This window comes from Engraulis encrasicolus, chromosome 4 (assembly GCF_034702125.1).
Source record: "Engraulis encrasicolus isolate BLACKSEA-1 chromosome 4, IST_EnEncr_1.0, whole genome shotgun sequence".
Classification (NCBI taxonomy): domain Eukaryota; kingdom Metazoa; phylum Chordata; class Actinopteri; order Clupeiformes; family Engraulidae; genus Engraulis; species Engraulis encrasicolus.
The window spans coordinates 41,521,226-41,539,435 of NC_085860.1; the positions used below are offsets into that span (position 1 = coordinate 41,521,226).

Below are 18,210 nucleotides of genomic sequence, written 5' to 3' on the forward strand. Positions count from 1 at the left end.
TTACTTCAGAATTGGATAGAATGGCATCTTAGAACCTTACGTCATATTGATGCCAGAAGAAACTGATGGTGGCATTTGGACCTACAGCCTTCTGACCCTATCTCATCTGAGCCCTATCTAACCTTTATGCTACAGCTGACATGATGGTGAGGACATTAGAAAGAGAGGGTGATGGACAACACTCTTTGGGGTCCAGTTAGTATCACACCCTATCTGCTTAATATCCTGTGACAGAACAGAGCAGGGGAGTGTCATCCCCAATGGTTGCAATGCAAGTGTGACACACACAAAAGCAGCAACAACTTTTATAGTAACAGAAAAAGTGGTAGTTTACACTGGCTACAGGAAAAAAATTGATTTTGGTGCATTAATGTGACGTGTGACTCTTACTCCTGGTCTAATGCTGCTTATCAAAGATTGGGTATGCTGTCACTGTACACAGCAAACCAATATGGCAACAAAAAAAATCTATAGGTGACACGGTTCCTATGGTCATGGAAAAACCTGGTAATTTTGTAAAATGATAATTTGTCCAGAAGTTTAAGAAAAGTCATGGAAATTGTATCAGTTCTATCTACATGAAATTGGTGTGTCAGTGCCGTAGGCTAATGAAATAATTGACACGGACTGTCTTATTTGGTATAATTTGCACAACCTAATATGGTGTTTCAGTGTTAACATCCGCTTTTGTTGGCCCCATCAAGATGAAATCATTTCTTTTCATCATGGAAATATGATAAAAGGTTTTTGAAGTCATGGAAAATCATGGGCGAAAATATGTAGAACCCTGATATAAAGCAGTCACCTAAGACGAGGTATGCATTATAGGTCCTATGTCCATGCAGATCACTGTGGAAACTGAATCAAAAGACATGGATCCTGAGTCTACTTGAGTATTGATGATTGCATAGTATGAGATATAGTAACTAGGCTTACACCGAACTACAACATCATTCCTGTGCAAGGCCTGCAAATCTGCCAAAACTCCTAGACAGTTTAGAATGGAATTTGCATGTGTGGTGTATTTCAAACACACACACACACACACACACACACACACACACACACACACACACACACACACACACACACACACACACACACACACATTACATTATTGCCAGAGATAGCCTCTTCCTGTATTTCCGGTTGTCCTTGCATTATATTATTTGCATTTAGCAGACACTTAACCAGAGCAACTTATAACAGATGATTATTACAGTGACACATAAACATACAAGAACACATAGGCCTATACAAAAAAAGGTTAGGTAATTTATCTTAAGTTTTTGGATAATACTGTATATAATGTTTCTTTTCTTTCTCTTTCTCAAGCACATTGAATGAAAATTGTGTAGAGCTTATGAAAATTTGCTATGGAAACACCATTTGCAATATAGAAGGCTATTGTTCATGACTTCATTTTGCCAAGCACAAGGACAGCCAAATTATTTGTTCTGAGTGATTGGTGTAGGCCTAAATAAAGGCAGTCCAGCCTTAATGAAAGCTACTTACAATCCACAAATGGAATGTAAAAATGAAACCGAAAGATTAAATTGGGACACGTTTATTGTGATTCTGACATGTCAGGGCCTCGAACGTTCTAGTCACTGGTTTTCATTCCCGCTTAATTCTATATTCGTGACGGAAGACTACACTTCCCATTATCCATGGGGTACATTTTTATTGTTCAGAGCATGCGCGAAACGAGGCTCAACCGTACAGCCGCGCTCCGAGTCTGAATCGCCATAACTGGGAACCGGGCGGTGAAACAGTTTAGGGTTCACGGAGGTAGGTAACTCAACGTCAGTTGAAAACTGAAGCGCTACCTTGTACAGCTTAGTTGTACACGGAGTCATTACTTATTGCGCAAAACTGTCCACACTTACAGTAGAGTGATATTGCAGAATGCTCTCGTTTTGACAGTCAGTCCGGCTGAAATGCTGGACACGCCTATGTAGTGAGTGGACGTATGGGCCCGTTAGAAGCGGCACCTGATTCAGCTCAATACACAGGCTGCATCCATGGCGGAGTATTTTTAGAATGGAACTGAAGCACGTGCTATCTGGTGGTTCATGTTCTCGTGCCGTATTTAAAAAAATAATGCCACGTGACTGCCCTCTCTTTGCAGTGTCAATTTCTGTGAAATAAGTGAACTATAAAGATTCATATCTTGTCATTTAAGCTCGTCAGTTTGACACAGACTTTAAGTAGCTAGTAGCTAGCCTATTTGGTAGTTAGCTGTTAGTAGCCTGGTCTAACATTCTCCCGCGTGCAATGCAACAAGACGTGGGGTGCTTGTATTTGTTTGACTATGCCATAGAAGTACCCCTTACACGTTCACTACTGTACTTGTGCGATCACATTTACTGTATATTTAATCAATAAGATGAGGTACTTTCGTATATGTTTAGCTAACGCTAAGCACTTGCTAACTATATAAATAGCTAAGCAAGCCACCCACCAAATGAGAGCGGCCTGCCGGTCAGTCAAAACAGTTCGCTCCAAAAAAAACACACAGTATGGTGTTGCGTGTGGCCCTACCTGCGTTACATGACATTGTCAATTACTTCTAGGGTCAGAATACACTTGAGTTTTCTAGAGCACAAAGTAGCAGCAAAGTCATCAAATGCTTATAGCGTTTGAGAGAATTCACTATGTGTAGCTAGTTCATTTGGATGGGTGTGCTAGCTGAATGGAGGTAGCTACACACGGCAAAAACTTAATGACTACGCTAGGGTCGCTGAATTAACTTATTGTCACGGGAGTAACGTTTAATCAGCAATGCTCTTCAAAATAGGATCGCTGGCGATATCTGTGCCCGTGATGGTTAGATATGTAGGGTACATGTGCCTCATGAAAGCGCTCAACTTGAGTCCCAGAAAGTTCTGGTGTGCAGTGTTCTCTCCAAGTTAGTGATAAGTCATAGTAGACAACATCACTGTTCATATATGTAGGAGACGGGCAGTATATTTGACCTGGGAAGCCACACGGCGTTGTTCTCTTTATTTGTATTATAATATATTCATATTTGTGTATTTTAAGGGTACGTAGCCCTTCAATGTCTGTCCTTGGCTTGTAATGCCTCCTGTTTATTCTGCAGTTTCACTATGCTGGATTTTTTCTGTTGCGATTAGCTGTGGATAAAAGCGAAATGCAATGTAATGCAATTTGATGTTAAGGAACCTTTGTTCCCTCGTAGCTCCTTGGTAGAGAGAGTTCTCAATAGAATAGAAGCTGAAGGTGTGGCAAGTTCACAGTAACGTGTAATGGCATTCCGTGGATGTCATTCCATATGTGCATACAGGGCTAACCATAGACAATCAAGTTGGACAACTCTGCTAAAAGATACCAGTATGTTGGTGAACGTTTGTTATGTGCTGCTGAGCTAATTTGCCACGCTGTGGAGGAATTGCCATATTGCTGCTGCCCCACTTCTGATTGTAAAGTGCTGGCTCATGTGTTCTCTCCTACCTGTCAGTGCCTGCTTGTGGGTGAATCAGGATGGCAGACCAAGCAAAACCCATTTGGGAACAAATAGGGTCCAGTTTCATCCAGCACTACTACCAGGTATTCGACACAGACAGGAGCCAGCTTGGAGCTATATATGTAAGTGCAACCTTTTGTGTGTGTGTGTGTCTTTTATTTGGTGTACTTTTTGCTGATTTTTCCTTTATGTACATCTACATTTTTGTTGTTGATATTTTCATTCAACTTGTTTTCTCTTAAATGATCACATCTTGTATCCACCTCATCCGCAGTAATGTGTAAGCTGAAGCAGACACATTATTTTAGAACACTTTTGCATGACACACACAGTAACACCAACAAGGGCTCAGCCTAGTAAAGTAGACAAACCAGGCTGGACCCAACAGTCACAACACAGCAGAGATACAGCAGAATGGCTACAGTTTGGGCCATAACAACAAATTGCCTGGCTAATAGGGTTGTGCCGATAGACGATATCATCGTCCATCGGCGATGGACAGTTGGCATCACGATGGACGGCAAACATCGTGATGCCAAGGAATCTTGTACTTGTGTATTTTTTGAAGCCGCTGCTATAGTAATCATTACGGTACTTGACATCACATTACCGTAAAATCCGTAGTAGTAGCAGCGGTTTTCAAGACAAGTTGTGAACACAAGCCCCAAGCGGAGTGAATTATATAACTACGAAAAAAGCACAATGGATTTTTTTTTAAAAAAACTTGTGAACTAAGCCCAACTATTGTTTGCTACAGATGTATGCAAGTAGGCCTAAGTGATAGGCTATCGTTCATTTATTTCTGTGACCTAAGTTGTTGACTACAAAGGGGACTCTTTACGCATTACCTAGCTGGCTCCTCCGGAGTAACATGACGATAAGCAACACGTTCGGCAATTGCGACAGTTTAACATTTCATGTTTAACGGTTCACCTCAAAATGTTTAATCGCTATTCGCGGTGGAGATGTCTTGTGAAGCAGCCCCTCAAGAGTGTACACTTCTGATAAGCCCACTGTCAGTTCTAAGGTGAGCAAGCGGTTCCATGTCCGCCCACTCGTCTTCATGGCTTCACCGCTAGAACTACTTGTAGAACTATCCATTGATCAACTCCATTGATGAGGGGGGGGGGGAAGTCTCGATATGACCTAAAACAAAACATTCCTTATTCTAGTGCTAGGAATTGACAAAGTCGGGGCTAAAATCCATTGCAAAGCCTCTCGAGAGGGCACGCAATCACGCATGGGTTCTCATCTCTTTCCCATTTAGTTTTCTGGTGAGCGAGAGGGGCTAAAGTTATAGCCTACTAGCCTGTGCAAAAACGCAGCGCATATGTCGTTTTAAAATAGTTACACAGATAAATAACTCACAGATCCTAACACATTTATTGACAAGTCTCCCAAAAACGCCACGCAATGAACTGATGGTAAAGTAGCAAGCACTGGTCTTGCAGGTGACACGGGAGGAGAGACGAGAAGGGCGAGGGGGAGGGGTCAGCGGGGGATCTCTGCATCTCAGCGACCATCTCACAAAGCAGCTGAGCAAGAACGCTGAGGAGGTTTTTAAAAAAAAATCCCCAGAATGTAATAATAATATTAATATATTTCACTTACGCTTAAATTAAATAGAATTAAATAATAACTTAGCTGAAGATGAATAATAAAAATAAATACAAAATATATCATAATATTTTTTAAAATTATTACACCCCCCCCCCCAAGACGATGTCATCGTCCATCGCATCGTCTCACTGTAAACATCGTCAGCTGTCAATTAGGGGGACATCGCCCAAGCCTACTGGCTAATAACCAGGGCTGGTTGATGGCTCGATTTAATTAGACATTAAAACAGGTGTTTTTGTATGGCACAAATAGTTAGAATTTCTCTCAATGTACAGCTATTGAGCCAGGGAGTCAAATGCACAGTCTCAAATGAGTCATTTGAACGACCTTACTGAATGGGCCCTGTGGTGTCGTGTGACATCAGTTTGCCACAGCCTAAGGTTTCTTCAAAGTAAGCAGGCATGCTGGGCTTAGTCATCATCATGAAGACTCAGTTGAAATTGCACAAATCATTGTCGCTTTTTCCCATAGAGGTAGAAAATAACACTAGAGAGGACACAGCAATTTGCGACAGCACTGGGAAATGGCAGCTGGAGCTTCCCAACTTCCGTAGGTAGTGTAGGTACTTTCAGGCAATGCAAGTCAACGAAGAACACGCCCACCCCTGTCAAGAAATTAACTAAAACTGTGTAAATATAAAGTAACACTTTAATCAAAGACCAGATTTGAAATGTCAGGCTACACATCTACTGAAATCATATGAGTCGATAAAATACATTTAAAAATCAAATAATATATTTTATGAACATAGTTAGCAACACACTTCAATTATTGTCCTTGTATAGTGTGTTGATGGACATTTTCACATGATTAAAGCTAGATTTATGCTTCGCTCGCATAGAATCTGCGTCCGTCCGTTTTCTGTCTATGCGAGTCCACGCCCCCCTCTCAGAGGCTCTGCGCCCGTCGTCTAGCGCCTCGAAAAAATTCTAACTATCCGTTGGACGGACGCGGAGTACGCAGACAAAAAGGCACTATGATTGGTCGTCTCGCTACTTCCTTGTTCTGTTCTTGTGGCAGCGCAATGCCAGTAGTTTGCGAGAGCAGAGCTGTATTCTGTTAAAAACTTTATTAATGCCTTGTGTGTAAATGTGTGTAAATACACGAAGCTAAGCTAAGTAACAAACAATGCATCAGTTGAACACTCGTGGCACAATGCCTGCGGTTTTACTACCGTTCCTCCACCGAATGTAAACACACATCGGCAGAATCAACTGTCTTTACATGCTTGCATTTTCTGCTCGTGAAAACAGACTGGGTATGTCAAATAATGATACCACTGCATTGCCTTTGCAATTTGTGTGAAAATATCTAGCTAACCGGGATAGAAAGCAACATTGCTTAATAATGACCGCAGTGTTTACAATGTAGTGAAAGTAGCCTAATCGCGCAATTTCAAATGTGGCTGGCAACGAGACCTCGGACCTCGCAGAGCTCGCAGATGCATGAATACAAAATTGGTTCGTGGCCACTCCCACGCGACTTTTCACGCTCGCAGTTGCTGAAGTCTAATCTGACCTTAAGCCATTTTTGACAGAGGTGAGCCTCGTTCTCCGTTGATTTCCATTTCTCTGATCTACCTACAGATAATGGCCGCTACAGATTGCCGTAAAAGGGGGGCGGGGTCCTCTCTAGTGTTATTTTCTACCTCTATGCTTTTTCCAGTATCACGGCTATGAGGTAATGCTATGTCTGCTCCTGTGTAACGTCTGAAAAATGTAAGGGGAAAGTTAAACCTTAATATGCCAATCATTTACAATATAGGCTGGGGCAACTAGTGACTTCATAAACTCCTGGATGAATGGGGAAGTGAGGCCCTTCATTGTGACTTTGTGGTTCAGCCTCTATCCTTAGCAAAGGTCCTGGTATCAATCAGTTAGTTATAAGCACTTAAAGAGACCGTGAAGAATATTGGATATAGGCCACACTTTATTGCCCACACATATCATTGGTTTTAGCACAGTACGCCACTGTGTCTTCACATTTTGAGGGACTAGCAGCGGAATTTCACTTTCGCTCTGGGTAAGTGGTGAAATAACTAGTCACACCAAGAGAGTCATGCCAGGCATAGAAGTAGACGTTTTCAAATTCTTCTATACTCCCTGGTGTAGCCAATTATTTAAAAAGACAATTCTGTGTTGATATGGACATGAACATTAGTGTTCAGACTTGCCAGCATCCATTATGGCACTTTATGTATGTATGAGTGATATGAAATGAATGTCAACGTGGATGCAAAGTTATTGCTAGTAGACATTTAGTTATACTAAGTCGGACTGTCCATCTCTCCTAAATCTGTTGTGTTTGGTTTGGTTTGGTTTCATAATGTAGGTCAGCAAGTGAGTAATACGTTTATGGTGTTAGTTGCACAGCCAAGGTCAGACTGGGCTGAGGGCTGCTTGTAATTGAGTTTCATTCGTGTCTAAATACCTGAAGAAGGCTGATGTTCAGTGTGTGGCATCATCAATCCCCAGCTCGGCCAAAGCAACTACAAGGCTCTGCAAGCGCAGTCTCAAAATGGGCTTCTCTAAGAAATGCCTCCATATACCACTGGTTTTAGTTACAACCAGACCACTTCTTCCTCTGACTTGACTGTCAACTTGGCCAATGGCAGAACAAGTCTTAAATTTGCCCCATCGCATCCAACATACAGTGTCTCTTAAAAGTCTACACACCCCTGTTCAAATTCCAGGTTTTTGTTCCGTAAAAAAATGATAGAAGGACTAATAATTTTTCAACTTTTCCCACATAATTTTAAGTTTTATTCTGCACAATGCAGTTGAAAAACAAACTCAACGCTTTTAAAGGGAAAGAATAGAAAATGAAAAACTTCAATTAACATGGTTGCATAAATATGCACACCCTTAAACTAATACCTGTTGCAGCACCTTTGGCTTCTATTACATCATTCGTTTTTTGGGGGGTAAGAGTCTATCAGCATGGCAAATGTTGATGTGACAATATTTGTCCACTTATCTTTGTAAAAGCACTCCAAATCTGACAGATTGTGAATGCATCTCATCTGCACAGCCATCCTCAGATTACCCAACAGATGTTCTGTGTCATACAGGTCTGAACTCTGTCTGGGCCATCCCAAAACCTCAATCTTATTCTGGTGAAGCCATTTTTGTTGGTTTAGGCATGTGCCCAAGCTGATTGTCGTTCTGAAAGATGATGTTCATCCGCATCATCACCTTTCTAACAGGGGGCAGAAGGTTTTGTGGCACCACAATGGCCCCTGTGGAACTGTTCATAATTCCCTCCTCCCTGACACCAGTTACAGCTGAAGAACGACAGTCGCACATCATGATGCTGCCACCACCATGCTTCACTTAACACATGGTGTTACCTTGTAGTGTTGCTTTTGTGCCAAACATGCCCTTTGGAATTATGTCCAAAATGTTCAACCTCGATTTCACCAGACCATAACACATCTTCCCACATGCCTGGGAGATAACAGAAGTATTTTTGCTAAATTTACTCCACCAAGATTGAGCTTTGTGGTCATAATTCCAAAGGGTATGACTGGTGCAAAACATCACCCCAATAACACCATACCTAACGTGAAGTATGGTGGTGACAGCATTGTTCATTTGTGCTGTTTTTCTTCAACTGTAACTGAGCCCCTGATTAGGGAAGAGGGAATTATGAACATTTCCACAGGGGTGGTAGTAGTGGCACAAAACCTTCGGCCCCCTGGTAGAAAGGTGAAGATGCAGAGGAACTAATCTTTCATGAAGACAATTTCCCTGAGTTCTACCGCGAACCCAACAAGTCCGGAAGATCACCCCTCAGTGATAGGTTTTGTCAATATTGCACTACTGTACGCATATGTCTGCGGACCTTATGTGTGGTGTTTTAAATTTACATAAAATTTGCGTAGCAACACGTTTGTGCACGAAATGTGCCTGCGTACCCGTGTCCTGCAGCAAGCATGTGCCCGCCCCAACTTGAGGTACCTTTGCTCTTCTACTTCATATAGCGTTGTGTTTGTGTCTGATCTCTCTTAGACAAATGAATCTTGCCTTACGTGGGAAGGAGCGCAGTACCATGGGAAAGCGGCCATCGTCGAGAAAATCACTGTAAGTTTTGAATATTAAAGCCCTCGCCCTGTTATTCATACACAAGGCGTAGTTAATGTGTCTTGGCTGTACTGGAATGTTCACTCATTTATTCCACAGTTAAAGGTGCACTGTGTAATATTTTTTGTTGTTTATTTCCAGAATTCCTGCTGCCCATTCAGAAATTTTACCTTTTCCACTAATACTTTCCACCACCATCAAATACTCAAAATGCATCAAAATTGCACTTTTCATGCATGAAAAGGGAGACCTTCTCCATGGTCTTTCATTTTGGTCATACTTGTAAATATTAGGTTATAATTTAGTAAATATTTGGTCATTATTTAGTAAAAAATCATGAAAAGATCAAATTTGGCAATAGACAGCAGTTTCAATGAGCAGCATAGCTGCAGTATCTACTCTGGCCACAATCCTACACAGTGCACCTGTAACTGTGTAAAGTACAAAACAATGCAATTTGCGTTCTATGTAGGCAATGAGCCAACATTTCAGACACGCACTTGGAGAATGCTTTGTTAACAATGAATGTTGTCTTGTCTTCCGCCAGAGTCTGCCTTTCCAAAAAATCGCTCACAGCATCACTGCACAAGACCACCAGCCTACTCCTGACAGCTGTATTTTGAGTATGGTAGTAGGACAACTTAAGGTGAGTAGGACAGTGGTGGAGCTGAATGCTTCTGCAACCTGGACAACCAAGATGCCAAAGTGAATGAAGTACCACTCATTGCAGTGTGTTCTACTTGTTGTTTTGAGTGGTTGGTGTTGGAGAGGAATGTTATCGTTGCAGTGTGTGATACTTGTGTTGTTATTTTGAGGGGCTAAAGATGTTGGCAGGAATGCCAATATTCACTTCTGGGCCACCACGACTACATACGTGTCTCATGAGTGTACTGGTGAACCCTAGTGTGTGGTAATACCAATGTCTGCTGTTGCGCACTCAGGAAGCGAGAAGTAGTCATACACGACCTGAATGCAAACCTGGAGTACTGAGTAATACTCATGCATCCAGCTCACCTTAGTGAATGAAGTTAAGTTGTAGGCTACTGGACTTTTTGTTTGTAACAAAAAAAACTTTTTTGTCACTTCCACTGAGAGACTGGGATGTGGGGAATCAAAAGGTATCCTGGTGTGGTATCCTGTGTGTCTCAGGCAGATGAGGACCAGATCATTGGTTTCCATCAGACCTTCGTGCTGAAACATCTCAGTAGTTGCTGGTTTATCACCAACGAAGTCTTCAGGCTCGGCCTGCACAACCTTTGACAGTTGACCTGTGCCAGTTTCCCAGCTCTGTCCCTGCCCGGGCTCCCAGTCATTGTCATCTGTAAGGACCTGTGGCCTCTGTCTGAGTGTGCCTGGGCTTTTACTAATGCTGTGGCAGACTCCTAGTTTGTATGACCTCTCCTCCCGTGTAGCTGTGCTTTGCTGGCCTGGAGGACTGCATGCATTTGAACATGCAAGCGTTAAATGCATTGTGCTGTTGAGAAGGGATGTCTTGCTTGTACTGAACTGGTGGTTGTATAAAGGGACACTCAAGGGCATTTGAAGCAGTCAAATACTGACCATAGGCAAAGATTGGTGCAAATCGGTGCTCCCTGTGCGAAGATTGCGCTGCTTGCGCTGCCTGTCATACTAGCCAAATACATAGGCTGTGTCTTAAATCACGCACTTGTGTCAGTGCACTGACAGTCAGTGCACACAGTGCCCTGAGGTCTTCAGTGCATAGTGTCGTGGAAATATTTGAGCACTATGCACTGTGCCCTCGCTGGAAGTGACGGCTGAGCATGGCATTAGCTCGCCAAAATATGAGTTGGCTACTGTTTACAATGCACAGCGCCTGGTGCTTGTATTTCCATTTCCTTCACCCCAAAGGACAACAATCACACATACAATACTTTGGTTGGCATGAAAAGGTTGGTGTCCCATCAACATTACTTACAGAATTAGGAGACTATTGACCAAACTCTTCTACTGAACTGAATGCCACATTTCCTCTGTGTCATTGTCAACATGGCCGCCGTTTAGTGCGTGCAGTGTCCATCATTCAAGCACTGCATTTTTCCGCCATTGTTAGGGGATCATCCTGGCACTTTCAGTGCACTGGCTCAACTGAAATTTTCAGCGTGAGCGCCCTAGGCACTGAAAAACAGTGCCCGAAGTACACAAGTGCGTGATTTGAGACACAGTCATAGTGCCTTGGCAATTTCTAAACCTTCCACGTAAAACAACAAATTGCACACTGCAGAAACGTGACACCACTGTATATAAACCATCTGACATCTAAGCCACAAGCCTTACCATCAAAACCATATGCTTGGTTCTCACATTATTGGAATGGGAACATGACAAAGCAACTTTATAAGCATGTCATTTACCTCTTGTTGGTATGTGCGCGCCTGCGAAAGCCCATAAGTCGATGGACGATATTCCCATATACGAAGCAATTATCTCCTCTAAAACAGCCGTGGTAAACTATTGAAAACATTAAAACAATACTACTAACCATGTTACAGTATGTAGTAATGCTGACCTTGTAGTGGCGGAGGGTACAATTGATGGGATTAGAGTTAATGAATGACTCTTGATCTGTTCAAAATGTATTTAACTGTGTCCATCGTTAACTGTGGGTTGGTTTGGTCTTGTGTCTTGTTTTGGGAGGTGTGTGTTTGCGCATGTGTGTGCATCTGTGTGTAAAGAGCTGACCGTGCATTCAGCTGTTGTCCCGTCTCAATCATCTTCTCCTTCAGCTGGGTGTTCAGCATGGGTTAAATTCAATTCAAGTACTCATCGCCCACTACTAGAATCACTTCCTCTTCTGATTTTTAGCTTTGTTATTCTTTATTTATTTCACAGAACTTGTTTTGTTCATGATATCTCATACCCTACTATGCAATAATTCATTTTAGTCACAAAAATTGGGTGGTCCAAACACTGTGTGCGTGTGCGCGTGCGCGTGTGTGTGTCATGATCCCTGATGAGTATTAAAATGTGGGGCACACGCTGGCTGAGCACATGGTTGCTGAGCTTATATGTAATAATGTGCTATTACCAATAATCCTGGCAAATGCTTTGAAATGACACCTCCATGCTACTCTAACCAGGCCTGCTCCAATGAGATGGGCACTTTTGGAACAATTTTGTTCGCTGATGCGGCTATTATAACCAGGGTCTCTCTGTAACATCTTCCTGTTTGTTGCACTTGTGCAGTGTTTCCCGCAGAACACGTCTTAGTCAAGTTGGGTGCGGTTAGCCAATGACAAAAGTGTGTATATCGTGACTAGAGCAACCTTAGTAGCATCATCAGTACGAAATCTTTTCAGGGGACCTAGTCAAGGTGGTATATGGAAATGAATTAATTTATTTTACCATTCTTCATCGAAAACATGGAACTGCAAACGAACCATACATTCAGACAGGCTGTCAAGGTGGCTTGCTTGACTATAAAGTGCTGGGGGAAACACTGTAAAGGGATTGAGTTTGTCACTGGGTAGTAAAATGCTGATAAGTAACCTTGCTGTGGTTTGTCACTTGTCGTAACGTTGTGCGTGTGTGTGTGTGTGCGCGTGTGCTCTTGCTTACAGGCCGATGACGACGCCATCATGGGATTCCATCAGAGCTTCCTGCTGAAGAACGTTAACGATGCATGGGTGTGCACCAATGACATGTTCCGCTTGGCACTACACAACTTTGGCTAAACGCATGTGCGTGCGGCCCGGCGCCAGCCTGGCAGGAGGCGTGTGTGGGGGGGAGGTGAAGGATGGGGTGCCCGCCCCAGTGAGGCCTAAACCCTTTTTCGATCTGCCCATCAATTCATCACACTGAAAACACGCAAAAAAACAGCACCGGATTGCAGTCAGTCACAGAAAAAAACAAACATGCAGGCACATGTCTTCTCTGCCACAAATGGGAGATGTGTTCCTTGTTTTGCTGAAAGCCCACCAACCCATCTAAGTGACCCTCACCCTATGCCAACCTGCATGAAGATGCGACGTTACGCCACCAGGGGGACCGCTGGACAATGGGACGGGGAAGGATGTATTAACCCAGCAGTTGCTGTTCGGTCATGTTTTAGTTATTAAATTGACTTTCCATAATACATTTTTTTTGCTTTAGTTCATTCATACATTGTGTTTTCATCCTGCTTTAGAAACTGATTTATTATTCCTGTCTAACTTTTTTCTTTTCTGTGTAATGTCAGGTTGCTCTAGTTATCCAAAGACAAGTTGAAATGGTCATCACCCAAACCCTATCTGCTCAGACCCGTGGGCTTCCCATTTCTCACTCACTGCTCTCTGTGACTGCAGCCACGATATACAATAAAACCTTCATTTTTTTCTTAACAATGTAATCATCTTCCTCAACCTGCCCTCTGCTCATTGTCTTCTTCCTGTGTTGTGCTTTGTTAAATATTTTGTATCCGGTGCATATTTAAAGCTTTCTGTCAAACTGAAGTGAATCATACTCAAGCTCAATACAGCAGTGCACCTTGTATTTACCCATTGAGTAATTTGAGATGAAGCTTGAGGGTTAGGCCTTTCCTCTATTTAAGTCATAGGCCATGGTGCTAGCATGCCAGTGACTACATGCATTGGAAAGAAGATGGTTTAATATTGTCTAGTGAATCTGAGCATATTGGTTGGACAGCATCAACTTGCTGGCCACAGCGCAGTTCTGTGACGTGCACCCAGCCTGTGTATGCAGTGTGCGGAGTACAGCACAGTTAGAATTCTACCACCAGTGTCAAATGCACTATTATGGTAAGAAGCTCTTGATCTGGCGTAATGCACGTAGGACTACAATTGGGGTGTGTGCATAGAAGTCAAGAGCTTCACGCATGCCATTGGGTGTGAAGGTTTTGTATTTGAGGTGTGGAGTTTATGGAAGGTAGCATTTACTTTACATTTAGCTTTTAATCCGCTGTGGACATCATTGTGAGCAGTAATTCTACAACCAACGCACTTAAGAGTGACAGCTGAGATGCCATGGAAATGCGTTTGACAAGTTTGGCCCGCTGAGAATAACGTCACATTACACAGTACCTCACACTACGGAGATGGGTCATCAACCTCCGCAATTAACTGTTTACTGATTGTATTTTTTTTCCTCAATTAAAACATTTGTGAAAACGTTTAGTCAAAAAGTTTCCTGGTGAGAATCACTCATTTTATTTCTGGCACGCGAGGAAATAAAGGACGCAAATGACAATGCTGCTGTTGTGTATTTCCTGCATCCTATTTTATACTAAAAAGTAAACTTATTTGTCAGGAGCATTACTGTAAATATGTAGTTATTCGTAAGGTAAAGGAAACAAGCTGTTATGCTACGTAATAATTTCCCTGAAGATGCTGACGGGGGGAACCCATGTACATGGTCATGTTGTCTGATAGCGCCACCAGGAAAGAATTTGTGAGAACACCGGACGGAACGGAAGATCGGAACAACGGTTGCTAGCGTTCCTTCGTTCACAGGGGCAGCCAGCCAAAGCGAACACAGTGAAAAGCAAATTGATAAAACTGCCCCACGGAATATACCCTGTCTCCCCCTCCCTGCCATATGGCTACCAGCTCAAATATAGATATAGATGCTACTCAGCATCTTCGAGACATCCTGAAACTAGACCGTCCAGGGAGTAGCGTCGCCGGTAAGTTGCCGGGGACAGGGCAGGTGGGACTCATCTCTAGGCCGCAGTGTGATGCTGTGTCGTTGCGTAGCTAGCTAAGCGTATGCTATGCTAACGCGCTAAGGCGAAATGCTACTTTTCGGGTGTATTTTTCTGGACTAGCCAGGTATATAATACAGGCTTCAGTTACGTTTTGACTTTGTACAGTTGGCTGTTGACTTGACGGCTATATACGTAAGAAATTGAAATCTACTTTGTTGACTTATTAAAATAACATGTGCAATATATGATGTTTGAAGATATTTAGCAAGCTAGGCTGAGCTTGTTATACGTTGTTGCAGGCTATCGGATACAAATGGGTGAGCTGACTCAAGACTGTTGACGAAGCACTGTCAACAGATTCATTTTGTTAAAGAATTAGATGTGTGTGTATGTTAAATTCATGTATGTGCCTTTTGTGTTTTCATCTTAGTGTAATTGGAGTACTTGGATAATGAAATAAACCTGTCCAGTACTACTTGTAAAACCACGCACTCAAAGTAGCTATGGCTAGTTAATGTTAGCCAGCTAGTTATTAAAATTGTTAGTTGGCTTGGCTGTATATTCGCTGCAGGTGTTTTAGCCGAGATTGGGCATAACCACCCCGTTTGAACCTTACTATTTTGTAGTGTAAGTGTTTTTGTTGTCGTTGGTCAAAACTCTGTCATACTGCCCTTTAACTAAGGATCAGACATGCAAGTAGTTTTCACGGAAGGACTTCTTGGAAATTTGCATGGGCATGACTTGAGTGGCGTTGTTTAGATTCTAGTCCCTAGATTTTTTTCCTGGCGCCAAACGTGTTTGTGAGATGACCTGGGCCATGTATGTCGGTGACATGGCTTGCCTCCAATGTGTAAGCTGAAAGACACAAGAGACGCACAACCGGGCAGACATGTCAAACTACTACTAGTCGGTCTTCAACGATGGCTTTGCCCTCTCATCAAATGGTCGTGGAAAGTGAAGTTAATTATGAAATGTCTGCCTGCTCTGCAGAAGTACCCACCTCGGCGCTTCCCAAGAAGACCTCGTTCAATGGCGAGTTGAACGGTGTACTTGGTGCGGAGTTCATCGGACCAGGTGACAGTACGGGCATGGCCACAGCATCCAGCGACAGCCCAGAGACCCTCAACACACAGGACTGCCAGACCATGTTAGTTTTATCTCCCTTATTATATCAATCTACTCTCTATTTGTCCTCCAATGCTGGTGTAGTCTGCACAAATGGAAAAATATTATGCAACTAACTAGAACAATATAAGTAAAGGGTTCAAAAGCTGGCAGGTGACCTAATGGCATACACCCCCCTCTCCCTGTGTGCAGTGCCCTGTCAGGGGATGATGGCTCCACCTGTATCTCCATCACCTCCAGTCTAGTAGAGATTGTGGCCAGCCGAGACTCCAGCATCGACAGCAAGGCACGCGGCAGCAACAAGGCAAGTGCTGCACTGTAAACACCACCCTGCCCACACCTGCATTTGTTTGTTGTGTTTTCATTTCTCTGGAATTTTCTCTCCTAAGATTACTGACCGGCTGGTCTGCTTTCACATTTCAGGTGAAGATCCAGCCCGTGGCCAAGTACGATTGGGAACACAAGTATTACTATGGCAACCTTATTGCCGTATCCAACACATACCTGGCTTATGCCATCAGAGGTAAGGTTACTTTTTGGTGTGTATTTTTAGTGTACATTCTATGTTTGTAGCTTTGCATGGACTAAGTCAGGAGAACTAACCATGCCCTAAAGCAGTGTTTCCCAATCTGTGGACCGGGACCCCTGTGGGGGGTGCGAAGGTCCTGCTGGAGCTTGCGGAGAGAAGGGAATGCTTGCGTAAAACCTATACAATTACAATTCATGCCTATGATGGCAACATTTAGCAACATTAGTGGACAAAACACGATGACATTTGGAATATGATGAGGGAGGAGGTTCATGAAAATATTCATAGATCCAAAAGGGGGTCCCAGCAGAAAAGGGTTGGGAACCATTGCCCTAAAGAATGAGTGTGACTGTAAGAATTTTCCAAAATGGTTAGGTTGCCTATGCTACTTATTCTGGTTTGGCAAAAAGGTTAGATTGGTTAGAAGTTAGATATGTGGTTGATTCGGCATGAAGGTTAGCTTGTCTATGCTACTGCATCTGGGTTGTCGTGAAGGTTAGGTTGTCTATGCTACCTATGTTCCTATGTTATGTGGTTGGCCTGAAGGTGATACTGTTCCATTTTTGGAAATAAGCTTCTTTACTCCTCTCCTTGAGTTAAATGATTGAGTTTTACCTTTCTCCTTTACTTCCTGCCGTTCTCTGAGTATGGCAGTGCAAATTTTACCTTCAAGCTAGCCATCAACATTGAGTCTTATGAGACCAGCTGGCAGCTAACTGGTCTCATAGGACTCAATGTTAACTGCTAGCTTAGAGGTAACATTTGCACTGCCATACTCACGGAATGTTTGAAAGTACCGGAGAAATGTACTGCTCAATCATTTAACTCAAGGAGTGGTGTAAAATAAGCTTATTTCCAAAAATGGGACGGTATCACTTTAACTGGCTGCTATGTCCTGTTGGTTAGAGCGTATTCTGCTCCTGCCTGAATTAAGCCGCCGGAGAGCCAGCTCACAGCTGTCCGACTGTAATCCACCTGCCGCGCCATTTCCTCAAACAGAGCTCTCCTTTCTATCTAGTTATCAAATGGGGCATTCTGAATCTGAATGGTATTATCTGGAAATGTATTGGAAAAAGAAGATTTATAGTTTGCATTGATGGCATGTTTCACTGAAATCAAAGGTGCTTTTGGGTTGTAGTACAGCGCTGTTGTTTTTTTGGATGAGGTGCAAAGTCTGTCTGTACAAGACAAGTCCCTCCACTTGGCCGCCATATTTCTGGCGCCCATTTCTCTATATTTTTCAAACTGCGTATGAGCAGCATTTGCTTGCAAGTTGGTTGGGTCAATGACGGCGCAGCTCAGTATGCAATTAGCTCTTTTTGCCAGAAAGGTGGGAGATGTGCAAGCACATGCCATATTGGCGATACGAATCCTCCCCTGTTTATTTCTATGGACATTTTCCTAACTTTTTCATCTCATGGAGAACGTCTGTGATGCAACACCAGTAGATGTCAAGAGTCCTCCGTAAGACCGAAAGACTACATATTTATCTGTAAAAGAGGGAATGGACAAGTTCTGTTGACAGACTGTATTTGGGGAAGGGAGAGAGCTGTACAGACTCAAGATAAACACACAGTTACATAATGAATCCTATCCTGGTATGACCTTGGCCATCACCTCAGCTGACCTGATGCTCCTGCCTGCTAATGGGGGATGAAGGGCAGTGACTGGCAGATGGGACCCCTTATTTATTCAGATTGACTCTTTG

The 18,210-nt window shown here is 43.0% G+C and overlaps 2 protein-coding genes across 9 annotated transcripts in view; both read left to right on the top strand.

Annotated features, from left to right (window-relative positions):
* Positions 1–1,681: 1,681 nt before the first annotated feature.
* On the top strand, positions 1,682–13,547 carry nutf2 (nuclear transport factor 2). Of its 2 annotated transcripts, XR_010034635.1 has the most exons (6): positions 1,682–1,791; positions 3,482–3,609; positions 9,118–9,189; positions 9,737–9,835; positions 10,339–10,510; positions 12,768–12,858. XR_010034635.1 is itself a non-coding variant. In XM_063197442.1 (5 exons), exons 2-5 carry the CDS (start codon positions 3,505–3,507, stop codon positions 12,879–12,881), a joined length of 390 nt encoding a protein of 129 aa, XP_063053512.1. In that variant the 5' UTR covers positions 1,682–1,791; positions 3,482–3,504; the 3' UTR covers positions 12,882–13,547. The 2 variants fall into 2 exon arrangements, 1 of the variants encoding a protein (XP_063053512.1); XM_063197442.1 differs by lacking the exon at positions 10,339–10,510 and having other exon boundaries at positions 12,768–13,547.
* Positions 13,548–14,528: 981 nt separating this feature from the next.
* Positions 14,529–18,210, top strand: part of edc4 (enhancer of mRNA decapping 4) — a 55,682-nt gene continuing 52,000 nt past the window's right edge. For 4 of the 7 annotated variants that reach the window (XM_063197443.1, XM_063197445.1, XM_063197444.1 and 1 more), the window contains exons 1-4: positions 14,529–14,827; positions 15,839–15,995; positions 16,166–16,277; positions 16,397–16,496. In XM_063197443.1, the coding sequence (XP_063053513.1) occupies positions 14,740–14,827; positions 15,839–15,995; positions 16,166–16,277; positions 16,397–16,496 (457 nt within the window). In that variant the 5' untranslated portion in view covers positions 14,529–14,739. The other 3 variants (XM_063197448.1, XM_063197449.1, XM_063197447.1) reach the window with 3 other exon arrangements.

Coding starts and splice junctions, on each gene's coding strand:
- nutf2 (XM_063197442.1), top strand. CDS start 3,505: ATGGCAGACCAAGCAAAACCCATTTGGGAACAAATAGGGTCCAGTTTC. Junction 3,610..9,117: donor GCCAGCTTGGAGCTATATAT/GTAAGTGCAACC, acceptor GATCTCTCTTAG/ACAAATGAATCTTGCCTTAC. Junction 9,190..9,736: donor CCATCGTCGAGAAAATCACT/GTAAGTTTTGAA, acceptor GTCTTCCGCCAG/AGTCTGCCTTTCCAAAAAAT.